This window comes from Anomaloglossus baeobatrachus, chromosome 9 (assembly GCF_048569485.1).
Source record: "Anomaloglossus baeobatrachus isolate aAnoBae1 chromosome 9, aAnoBae1.hap1, whole genome shotgun sequence".
NCBI lineage: Eukaryota > Metazoa > Chordata > Amphibia > Anura > Aromobatidae > Anomaloglossus > Anomaloglossus baeobatrachus.
Genome location: NC_134361.1, coordinates 24024606 through 24036925, shown reverse-complemented (window position 1 = coordinate 24036925; position 12320 = coordinate 24024606). Strand labels below are relative to the sequence as shown.

Genomic DNA, 12320 nt, shown 5'->3' with positions numbered 1-12320 from the left:
GGAGGGGGTGGTGACATCAGTTTGTACCTGTGTGTGTGGGGAGAGGGGGGGTGGTGACAGATTGTACCCGTGTGTGGGGGGGGGGGAGGGGTGGTGACAGATTGTACCCGTGTGTGGGGGGGGGGGGGGGAGGGGTGGTGACATCAGATTGTACCCGTGTGTTACCCATAATGTTACATCTCTACATTCACAGTATTTCTTGAGGCATATTGATGTCTCGTTAGTGGATGATTCTGTTGTCGGTGACCGCTGCTGTGATCTCGGCCGGTGACGGACACTCAGGATTTCTCCAGTAAGTCGCTGTTTTGGTGGCAGCGAGGACTTGACCATCACGGTCCAAATCTCGTACAGGACCGAGTCCGGGTCAGTGGCGAGGAGCGCCTGTTCATCAGTGATTTTCCATTGGAATATTAAATGATTAATTTCTTTCCACAATCCTTTTACCTGATCACAGTCCAGCAGACGCGCATCATGTAGTGTCTCCAGCCACGTCTGAGGAGCGGCGGCAAATGAGTCTATATGTACAGGACGTTCCCTGCATCTTCTGGGTGGTTTGTACATGTGGTATGCTTTCCTATCAGCGAGAATGGTGTCTGCCATTGCTCTGGTGTGATGGGGCACTGTAGGGCTCTCCCATTGCTCTGGTGTGATGGGGCACTGTAGGACTCTCCCATTGCTCTGGTGTGATGGGGCACTGTAGGGCTCTGCCATTGCTCTGGTGTGATGGGGCACTGTAGGGGCTCTGCCATTGCCCTGGTGTGATGGGGCACTGTAGGGCTCTGCCATTGCCCTGGTGTGATGGGGCACTGTAGGGCTCTGCCATTGCCCTGGTGTGATGGGGCACTGTAGGGCTCTGCCATTGCCCTGGTGTGATGGGGCACTGTAGGGCTCTCCCATTGCCCTGGTGTGATGGGGCACTGTAGGGCTCTCCCATTGCTCTGATGTGATGGGGCACTGTAGGGCTCTCCCATTGCTCTGATGTGATGGGGCACTGTAGGGCTCTCCATTGCTCTGGTGTGATGGGGCACTGTAGGGCTCTGCCATTGCCCTGGTGTGATGGGGCACTGTAGGGCTCTGCCATTGCTCTGGTGTGATGGGGCACTGTAGGGCTCTCCCATTGCTCTGGTATGATGGGGCACTGTAGGGCTCTCCCATTGCCCTGGTGTGATGGGGCACTGTAGGGCTCTGCCATTGCTCTGGTATGATGGGGCACTGTAGGGCTCTCCCATTGCCCTGGTGTGATGGGGCACTGTAGGGCTCTCCATTGCCCTGGTGTGATGGGGCACTGTAGGGCTCTCCCATTGCCCTGGTGTGATGGGGCACTGTAGGGCTCTCCCATTGCTCTGATGTGATGGGGCACTGTAGGGCTCTCCCATTGCTCTGGTGTGATGGGGCACTGTAGGGCTCACCATTGCTCTGGTGTGATGGGGCACTGTAGGGCTCTGCCATTGCTCTGGTGTGATGGGGCACTGTAGGGCTCTCCCATTGCTCTGGTGTGATGGGGCACTGTAGGGCTCTCCCATTGCTCTGATGTGATGGGGCACTGTAGGGCTCTCCCATTGCGCTGGTGTGATGGGGCACTGTAGGGCTCTGCCATTGCTCTGGTGTGATGGGGCACTGTAGGGCTCTCCCATTGCCCTGGTGTGATGGGGCACTGTAGGGCTCTCCCATTGCTCTGGTGTGATGGGGCACTGTAGGGCTCTCCCATTGCTCTGGTGTGATGGGGCACTGTAGGGCTCTGCCATTGCTCTGGTGTGATGGGGCACTGTAGGGCTCTCCCATTGCTCTGGTGTGATGGGGCACTGTAGGGCTCTCCCATTGCTCTGGTGTGATGGGGCACTGTAGGGCTCTGCCATTGCTCTGATGTGATGGGGCACTGTAGGGCTCTCCCATTGCTCTGGTGTGATGGGGCACTGTAGGGCTCTCCCATTGCTCTGATGTGATGGGGCACTGTAGGGCCTCTCCCATTGCTCTGGTGTGATGGGGCACTGTAGGGCTCTCCCATTGCTCTGGTGTGATGGGGCACTGTAGGGCTCTCCATTGCTCTGGTGTGATGGGGCACTGTAGGGCTCTCCCATTGCTCTGGTGTGATGGGGCACTGTAGGGCTCTCCCATTGCTCTGGTGTGATGGGGCACTGTAGGGCTCTGCCATTGCTCTGGTGTGATGGTGTACTGTAGGGCTCTTCCCATTGCTCTGGTGTGATGGGGCACTGTAGGGCTCACCCATTGCTCTGGTGTGATGGGGCACTGTAGGGCTCTGCCATTGCTCTGGTGTGATGGGGCACTGTAGGGCTCTGCCATTGCTCTGGTGTGATGGGGCACTGTAGGGCTCTCCCATTGCTCTGGTGTGATGGGGCACTGTAGGGCTCTGCCATTGCTCTGGTGTGATGGGGCACTGTAGGGCTCACCCATTGCTCTGGTGTGATGGGGCACTGTAGGGCTCTGCCATTGCTCTGGTGTGATGGGGCACTGTAGGGCTCTGCCATTGCTCTGGTGTGATGGGGCACTGTAGGGCTCTCCCATTGCTCTGGTGTGATGGGGCACTGTAGGGCTCTGCCATTGCTCTGGTGTGATGGGGCACTGTAGGGCTCTCCCATTGCTCTGGTGTGATGGGGCACTGTAGGGCTCTCCCATTGCTCTGGTGTGATGGGGCACTGTAGGGCTCTCCCATTGCCCTGGTGTGATGGGGCACTGTAGGGGCTCTCCCATTGCTCTGGTGTGATGGGGGCACTGTAGGGCTCTGCCATTGCTCTGGTGTGATGGGGCACTGTAGGGCTCACCCATTGCTCTGGTGTGATGGGGCACTGTAGGGCTCTCCCATTGCTCTGGTGTGATGGGGCACTGTAGGGCTCTGCCATTGCTCTGGTGTGATGGGGCACTGTAGGGCTCTCCCATTGCCCTGGTGTGATGGGGCACTGTAGGGCTCTGCCATTGCTCTGGTGTGATGGGGCACTGTAGGGCTCACCCATTGCTCTGGTGTGATGGGGCACTGTAGGGCTCTCCCATTGCTCTGGTGTGATGGGGCACTGTAGGGCTCTGCCATTGCTCTGGTGTGATGGGGCACTGTAGGGCTCTTCCCATTGCTCTGGTGTGATGGGGCACTGTAGGGCTCTCCCATTGCTCTGGTGTGATGGGGCACTGTAGGGCTCTCCCATTGCTCTGGTGTGATGGGGGCACTGTAGGGCTCTCCCATTGCTCTGGTGTGATGGGGCACTGTAGGGCTCTGCCATTGCTCTGGTGTGATGGGGCACTGTAGGGCTCTGTCATTGCTCTGATGTTGATGGGGCACTGTAGGGCTCTGTCATTGCTCTGGTGTGATGGGGCACTGTAGGGCTCTCCCATTGCTCTGGTGTGATGGGGCACTGTAGGGCTCTGTCATTGCTCTGGTGTGATGGGGCACTGTAGGGCTCTGTCATTGCTCTGGTGTGATGGGGCACTGTAGGGCTCTCCCATTGCTCTGGTGTGATGGGGCACTGTAGGGCTCTCCCATTGCCCTGGTGTGATGGGGCACTGTAGGGCTCTCCCATTGCCCTGGTGTGATGGGGCACTGTAGGGCTCTCCCATTGCCCTGGTGTGATGGGGCACTGTAGGGCTCTCCCATTGCTCTGATGTGATGGGGCACTGTAGGGCTCTCCCATTGCTCTGATGTGATGGGGCACTGTAGGGCTCACCCATTGCTCTGGTGTGATGGGGCACTGTAGGGCTCTGCCATTGCTCTGGTGTGATGGGGGCACTGTAGGGCTCTCCCATTGCGCTGGTGTGATGGGGCACTGTAGGGCTCTGCCATTGCTCTGGTGTGATGGGGCACTGTAGGGCTCTCCCATTGCTCTGGTGTGATGGGGCACTGTAGGGCTCTCCCATTGCCCTGGTGTGATGGGGCACTGTAGGGCTCTCCCATTGCTCTGGTGTGATGGGGCACTGTAGGGCTCTGCCATTGCTCTGGTGTGATGGGGCACTGTAGGGCTCTCCCATTGCTCTGGTGTGTTGGGGCACTGTAGGGCTCTCCCATTGCTCTGGTGTGATGGGGCACTGTAGGGCTCTGCCATTGCTCTGATGTGATGGGGCACTGTAGGGCTCTCCCATTGCTCTGGTGTGATGGGGCACTGTAGGGCTCTGCCATTGCTCTGGTGTGATGGGGCACTGTAGGGCTCTGCCATTGCTCTGGTGTGATGGGGCACTGTAGGGCTCTGCCATTGCTCTGGTGTGATGGGGCACTGTAGGGCTCTGCCATTGCTCTGGTGTGATGGGGCACTGTAGGGCTCTGCCATTGCTCTGGTGTGATGGGGCACTGTAGGGCTCTCCCATTGCTCTGGTGTGATGGGGCACTGTAGGGCTCACCCATTGCTCTGGTGTGATGGGGCACTGTAGGGCTCTGCCATTGCTCTGGTGTGATGGGGCACTGTAGGGCTCTCCCATTGCTCTGGTGTGATGGGGCACTGTAGGGCTCTGCCATTGCTCTGGTGTGATGGGGCACTGTAGGGCTCTGCCATTGCTCTGATGTGATGGGGCACTGTAGGGCTCTCCCATTGCTCTGGTGTGATGGGGCACTGTAGGGCTCTGCCATTGCTCTGGTGTGATGGGGCACTGTAGGGCTCTGCCATTGCTCTGGTGTGATGGGGCACTGTAGGGCTCTGCCATTGCTCTGGTGTGATGGGGCACTGTAGGGCTCTGCCATTGCTCTGGTGTGATGGGGCACTGTAGGGCTCTGCCATTGCTCTGGTGTGATGGGGCACTGTAGGGCTCTCCCATTGCTCTGGTGTGATGGGGCACTGTAGGGCTCTGCCATTGCTCTGGTGTGATGGGGCACTGTAGGGCTCTGCCATTGCTCTGGTGTGATGGGGCACTGTAGGGCTCTCCCATTGCTCTGGTGTGATGGGGCACTGTAGGGCTCTCCCATTGCTCTGGTGTGATGGGGCACTGTAGGGCTCTCCCATTGCCCTGGTGTGATGGGGCACTGTAGGGCTCTCCCATTGCTCTGGTGTGATGGGGCACTGTAGGGCTCTGCCATTGCTCTGGTGTGATGGGGCACTGTAGGGCTCACCCATTGCTCTGGTGTGATGGGGCACTGTAGGGCTCTCCCATTGCTCTGGTGTGATGGGGCACTGTAGGGCTCTGCCATTGCTCTGGTGTGATGGGGCACTGTAGGGCTCTCCCATTGCCCTGGTGTGATGGGGCACTGTAGGGCTCTCCCATTGCTCTGGTGTGATGGGGCACTGTAGGGCTCTCCCATTGCTCTGGTGTGATGGGGCACTGTAGGGCTCTGTCATTGCTCTGGTGTGATGGGGCACTGTAGGGCTCTCCCATTGCTCTGGTGTGATGGGGCACTGTAGGGCTCTCCCATTGCTCTGGTGTGATGGGGCACTGTAGGGCTCTGCCATTGCTCTGGTGTGATGGGGCACTGTAGGGCTCTCCCATTGCCCTGGTGTGATGGGGCACTGTAGGGCTCTCCCATTGCTCTGGTGTGATGGGGCACTGTAGGGCTCTCCCATTGCTCTGGTGTGATGGGGCACTGTAGGGCTCACCCATTGCTCTGGTGTGATGGGGCACTGTAGGGCTCTGTCATTGCTCTGGTGTGATGGGGCACTGTAGGGCTCTGCCATTGCTCTGGTGTGATGGGGCACTGTAGGGCTCTCCCATTGCTCTGGTGTGATGGGGCACTGTAGGGCTCTCCCATTGCTCTGGTGTGATGGGGCACTGTAGGGCTCTCCCATTGCCCTGGTGTGATGGGGCACTGTAGGGCTCTCCCATTGCTCTGGTGTGATGGGGCACTGTAGGGCTCTCCCATTGCTCTGGTGTGATGGGGCACTGTAGGGCTCTCCCATTGCTCTGGTGTGATGGGGCACTGTAGGGCTCTCCCATTGCTCTGGTGTGATGGGGCACTGTAGGGCTCTCCCATTGCCCTGGTGTGATGGGGCACTGTAGGGCTCTGCCATTGCCCTGGTGTGATGGGGCACTGTAGGGCTCTCCCATTGCCCTGGTGTGATGGGGCACTGTAGGGCTCTCCCATTGCTCTGGTGTGATGGGGCACTGTAGGGCTCTCCCATTGCCCTGGTGTGATGGGGCACTGTAGGGCTCTCCCATTGCCCTGGTGTGATGGGGCACTGTAGGGCTCTCCCACATGTGGAGATGTGTATCTGTAGTGGATAGTGTATGGTATGATAGATATAGGTATGTAGCCTGATAGTCAGAAGTGCAAAACATTGTTACCCTTTTTGCTCATTACTGTATAATCAGCAGTCTAATGTGTCTCTTATATGAGGTATACGGCAATCTGTCTCCTATTTGATATATATTCAGCAGTCTGTGTTTCCTATGGTATATGTATAATATAGATTGTTTCCTATATGATGTATGTACAGCAGTCACTGTACCTATGTGATGTACACACAGCAGTCTGTCTCCTATGTGATATATAGAGCAGTTTGTGTCTCTTATGTGATGTGTATATACAGCAAACTCTCCTGTGTGTGTATACAGCAGTCTTGTCTCCTTTGTGATGTATATACAACAGTCTGAGACTGTTGTATATTCATCACACAGGAGTCACAGACTGCTGTATACACATCACACCACAGGAAACCCTGAGACTGCTGTATATACATCACATAGGAGACACAGAGCCTGTTGTATATTCCTCACACAGAAGACGTCTCAGTGTCTGCTGTATGATGTATAGAGATAGAGAGAGATGTATAGCGATAGAGATACATCACACAGGAAACACCGAGACTGCTGTATATACATCACACAGGAAAGACTGAGACTGCTACATATACACACAGGAAACACCGACTGCTGTATATACATCACACAGGAAAGACTGAGACTGCTGTATATACATCACACAGGAAACACCGAGACTGCTGTATACACATCACACAGGAAACCCTGAGACTGCTGTATATACATCACATAGGAGACACAGAGCCTGTTGTATATTCCTCACACAGAAGACGTCTCAGTGTCTGCTGTATGATGTATAGAGATAGAGAGAGATGTATAGCGATAGAGATACATCACACAGGAAACACCGAGACTGCTGTATATACATCACACAGGAAAGACTGAGACTGCTACATATACACACAGGAAACACAGACTGCTGTGTATGTAAAATATATATATATATATGTATGTATGTGTGTGTGTATATATATATATATATATATATATATATATATATATATATATATATATATTTTACATACACAGCAGTCTCGGTGTTTCCTGTGTGATGTATATACAGCAGTCTCAGTCTTTCCTGTGTGATGTATATGTAGCAGTCTCAGTCTTTCCTGTGTGTATATGTAGCAGTCTCAGTCTTTCCTGTGTGATGTATATACAGCAGTCTCGGTGTTTCCTGTGTGATGTATATACAGCAGTCTCAGTGTTTCCTGTGTGATGTATATACAGCAGTCTCAGTGTTTCCTGTGTGATGTATATACAGCAGTCTCAGTCTTTCCTGTGTGATGTATATACAGCAGTCTCAGTGTTTCCTGTGTGATGTGTATACAGCAGTCTCGGTGTTTCCTGTGTGATGTATATACAGCAGTCTCAGTCTTTCCTGTGTGATATTTATACAGCAGTCTGTTTCCTGTGTGTATATGTAGCAGTCTCAGTCTTTCCTGTGTGATGTATATACAGCAGTCTGTGTTTCCTGTGTGTATATGTAGCAGTCTGTCTTTCCTGTGTGGTGTATATACAGCAGTCTCGGTGTTTCCTGTGTGATGTATATACAGCAGTCTCAGTGTTTCCTGTGTGATGTGTATACAGCAGTCTCGGTGTTTCCTGTGTGATGTATACACAGCAGTCTCTGTGTTTCCTGTGTGGTGTATATACAGCAGTCTCGGTGTTTCCTGTGTGATGTATATACAGCAGTCTCAGTGTTTCCTGTGTGATGTGTATACAGCAGTCTCGGTGTTTCCTGTGTGATGTATACACAGCAGTCTCTGTGTTTCCTGTGTGATGTGTATACAGCAGTCTCGGTGTTTCCTGTGTGATGTGTATACAGCGGTGTTGGAGTATTTTATGTTACTGATCTGGGTGTGAGAATATTCGGAGCAGCTCCCGGTGTGTGACGTGGCGCGGCCAGTTGGCAACAGTCAGACTCATGTGAATGAACATTATGTAATGAAGGGGTCACAGACTAAACACAGATACTCGTGCTGCGGGATTGTCCAGAGGTACAAAAACATGGCCGACTTCTTCCAGCACCAGACCCGCCTGCGGGTTATGTCTGGTATTATAGCTCCATTATATTGAAGTCAATAGGGCTTGAGCTGCAGTACCAGACACCGCCTGTGGACACGAGGGGCGTTGTTTTTAGTATTCACGGACATTCTATTTAATATGATCTATTGCTTTTAGGTAAGACAGGATTTGGCATCTGCATCCGATTACTACTCTGCTCCTCTACATCACGCCGGACAGAGCGGATACCTCACTACAGCGCCCACCCAGCAGGTGAGTGCAGGGGCTCCCACATCATTTCTGGGCGCTGTCCGGCACCGTGCACGCTCTTGTATTTGTATAAGCGTCTGACCGTTTTGCGTCTGCAGCTCGGTCTAAGCCTTTGCGCTCTTTTATCTATACCCTACTATTAATTCAAGAAGTAGAGGACGGATGGAAAGAAGTATGTGATTGCAGGATCTCCGACTACTTATGTCTGCTGTATGATATATATACACAGCAGTCTCAGTGTTTCCTGTGTGATGTATATACAGCAGTCTGTGTTTCCTGTGTGATGTGTATACAGCAGTCTGTGTTTCCTGTGTGATGTATACACAGCATTCTCTGTGTTTTCCTGTGTGATGTGTATACAGCAGTCTCGGTATTTTTTGTGTGATGTGTATACAACAGTCTGTGTTTCCTGTGTGATGTATACACAGCATTCTCGGTATTTTTTGTGTGATGTGTATACAACAGTCTGTGTTTCCTGTGTGATGTATACACAGCATTCTCTGTGTTTCTTGTGTGATGTGTATACAGCAGTCTCAGTGTTACCTGTGTGATGTGTATACAGCAGTCTCAGTGTTACCTGTGTGATGTGTATACAGCAGTCTGTGTTACCTGTGTGATGTGTATACAGCAGTCTCAGTGTTACCTGTGTGATGTGTATACAGCAGTCTCAGTGTTACCTGTGTGATGTATATACAGCATTCTCTGTGTTTCCTGTGTGATGTATACACAGCATTCTCTGTGTTTCTTGTGATTTATATACAGCAGTCTCAGTGTTACCTGTGTGATGTGTATACAGCAGTCTGTGTTACCTGTGTGATGTGTATACAGCAGTCTCAGTGTTACCTGTCTGATGTGTATACAGCAGTCTCAGTGTTTCTTGTGTGATGTGTATACAGCAGTCTGTGTTTCCGGTTTGTGTAGTCTGTAACTATGGCGACACATAGGTCTATAGCGGAGCTGCAGACACAAAATATGGTCAGGCGGATTTACCCAAGAAAGTTGCTTTATTTTCCACTGCTGTGTTGATGGACACCCCCTTTAATACCTGCCCCTTCTTCCCCCCCTCGCCAGGTTCTTCTTTCGATGGTGGACACTCAGCTCCCAGTGATGGGATTTGGATCCTTGTCGTCCGCAGCGCCGCAGCCCCCACTCGTCCCAATCGGACAAGCGCTGCAGCCCCTGCACCAGCTCTCTGCCGCGGGCCGAACACTTTCGCACAATGTCAGAAATGAGGCAAGTACACCTAGAATAAAGGTTGACGGACCCCCTTATTTAGGAGCCGGAGCGGGTTCTCCAGAAGTTTGTGTGACCCTATATCGCCCCTGCAGACAGTGTGTGCGGCCCTTGGCGGCTTCCTCGGCTCAGATCGCCATTGCTTATAGCAGCTGACCTTAAGTCCTCATCATACTTTAAGGTGGGGGGCGGTGGTCACCAAAGATTAAGACGCCCCTGGTTTGTGTGTTTTCAGTATGCGACGCATTCAGCTGACACAAAGCACGACGACCCGAGGAGAATCGGAGCCGGAGCGTCCGTGCCAGGAGGAAGGTGAGTGTGCGGAGAGCCGAGGGAGGAAGGAAAGACCGGGGGGTCCTTGTTACACCGCGGCTTATAGTGTTCTTGTGTCCAGGGCAAAACCTCCTCAATCAAGTTACGGAGCTGCCAGGACCCAGCGCTTCGAGGTTTATCAGCAGGTAGGACACCGGGGGTCTGATGAGGCATTAATGCTGCGCTCCCTTCACAGACGAGGCGGGGCCCGCGCTCTCGTCACAGAGGAAGCGGGGCCCGCGCTCTCGTCACAGAGGAGGCGGGGCCCGCGCTCTCGTCACAGAGGAGGCGGGGCCCGCGCTCTCATCACAGAGGAGGCGGGGCCCGCGCTCTCGTCACAGAGGAGGCGGGGCCCGCGCTCTCGTCACAGAGGAGGCGGGGCTCGCGCTCTCGTCACAGAGGAGGCGGGGCTCGCGCTCTCGTCACAGAGGAGGCGGGGCTCGCGCTCTCGTCACAGAGGAGGCGGGGCCCGCGCTCTCGTCACAGAGGAGGCGGGGCCCGCGCTCTCGTCACTGACTAGGCGGGGCCCGGGTTCTCGTCACTGACTAGGCGGGGCCCGGGCTCTCGTCACTGACTAGGCGGGGCCCGGGCTCTCGTCACTGACTAGGCGGGGCCCGGGCTCTCGTCACTGACTAGGCGGGGCCCGGGCTCTCGTCACTGACTAGGCGGGGCCCGCGCGCTCGTCACTGAGGAGGCGGGGCCCGCGCTCTCGTCACTGAGGAGGCGGGGCCCGCGCGCTCGTCACTGAGGAGGCGGGGCCCGCGCGCTCGTCACTGAGGAGGCGGGGCCCGCGCACTCATCCTGAATTTTTGGTTTCTTGAGGTTGAATGAGAGGGAATGTCCTGAAGCAGTGTCCCGCTTCTGAGCTGTTGTTGTCTCTTCTCAGGGGGTTCATCCGGACCCTTCTCGCTGGACTCCAAGATCCTGGGACCGAGCACAGCCTCGAGATGTTGATCCTCAGAACACAAGAGGTTCCTACGAGGGGAGCGCCGCCTCCCGAAACCCCTGACCCGTCCTATTTATGACCAGCCCAGTACATGAAATCTCCAGCCCACCGCCCCTCCCCAGATTATCAGGGGGAATTAAGGATTCCTATATTCAATTATTCCTCGTCTGTTACAAAAAATTATGTCCCTCTTTTTGTTTTTTTCCATCCTGAACATCTCCAACAACTTGCTTCGTTTTGCCCTTTTTCTGAAAAATAAAAGAGTATTTTCTCCCAGATTGGGGCCGGCTTCCTCTTTGCAGGGTTGGGATGGGTTTTGTAGGGAGGCGACACACGGCACCAAAGTCCTCTGGAAATTCGACTTCACGCGTGGACACGGGGCTTTACCTGCGCGGACAATGTTCCTTGTAGATTTATACCCGTGCAAAAATGAGAATCCTGCAGATTATCTCCTGCTTTTTAATCACAGAGTATGAGGGCGAGGACTAAGCCTCCTGCAAATCCATGGGATAGACCGCTGCTCTCCTGTCCTCACACTGCACATGGTGACCTGTAATGTGTCCCGGGCTCTGACATCTGCATACTGTGTACATGGATACAAAAATGTATATGTAAGAGTGTCGGGGTCTCGTACTGCACCTTATACCTAAACTGACCCTTGGATCATTTATTAGAGGGCTTGTCCACTAACTGTAACTATGACAGCTCAGTGGTTAGCACTGTACTATATATAGTACAGTATGGTGGCTCAGTGGTTAGTACTAATAAATATTTATAATAAATATATATATATATATATATATATATATATATATATATATATGTATATATATATATGTATATATATGTATATATATATATATATATATATATATATATATATATATATATGAAGGGAATTTTGTTTACTTACCGTAAATTCCTTTTCTTCTAGCTCTAATTGGGAGACCCAGACAATTGGGTGTATAGGCTATGCCTCCGGAGGCCACACAAAGTATTACACTAAAAAGTGTTAAGCCCCTCCCCTTCTGCCTATACACCCTCCCGTGCTCCCACGGGCTCCTCAGTTTTGGTGCAAAAGCAAGAAGGAGGAAAAAAGAATTATAAACTGGTTTAAAGTAACTTCAATCCGAAGGAATATCGGAGAACTGAAACCATTCAACATGAACAACATGTGTACACAAAAAAACAGGGGCGGGTGCTGGGTCTCCCAATTAGAGCTAGAAGAAAAGGAATTTACGGTAAGTAAACAAAATTCCCTTCTTCTTTGTCGCTCCATTGGGAGACCCAGACAATTGGGACGTCCAAAAGCAGTCCCTGGGTGGGTAAATAATACCTCATAATAGAGCCGTAAAACGGCCTCTTCCTA

General features: G+C 53.0%; 1 protein-coding gene across 1 annotated transcript in view; it reads left to right on the top strand.

The window, feature by feature from the left end:
* Window positions 1–11227, top strand: part of PRRC2A (proline rich coiled-coil 2A) — a 43468-nt gene extending 32241 nt beyond the window's left edge. Inside the window, exons 18-23 of the mRNA XM_075324790.1 lie at window positions 8051–8229; window positions 8368–8463; window positions 9532–9693; window positions 9929–10005; window positions 10088–10151; window positions 10892–11227. Coding sequence (XP_075180905.1) covers window positions 8051–8229; window positions 8368–8463; window positions 9532–9693; window positions 9929–10005; window positions 10088–10151; window positions 10892–11014 — 701 coding nt within the window. The 3' untranslated portion in view covers window positions 11015–11227. The remainder of the gene's footprint in view (window positions 1–8050; window positions 8230–8367; window positions 8464–9531; window positions 9694–9928; window positions 10006–10087; window positions 10152–10891) is intronic.
* Window positions 11228–12320: the final 1093 nt, after the last annotated feature.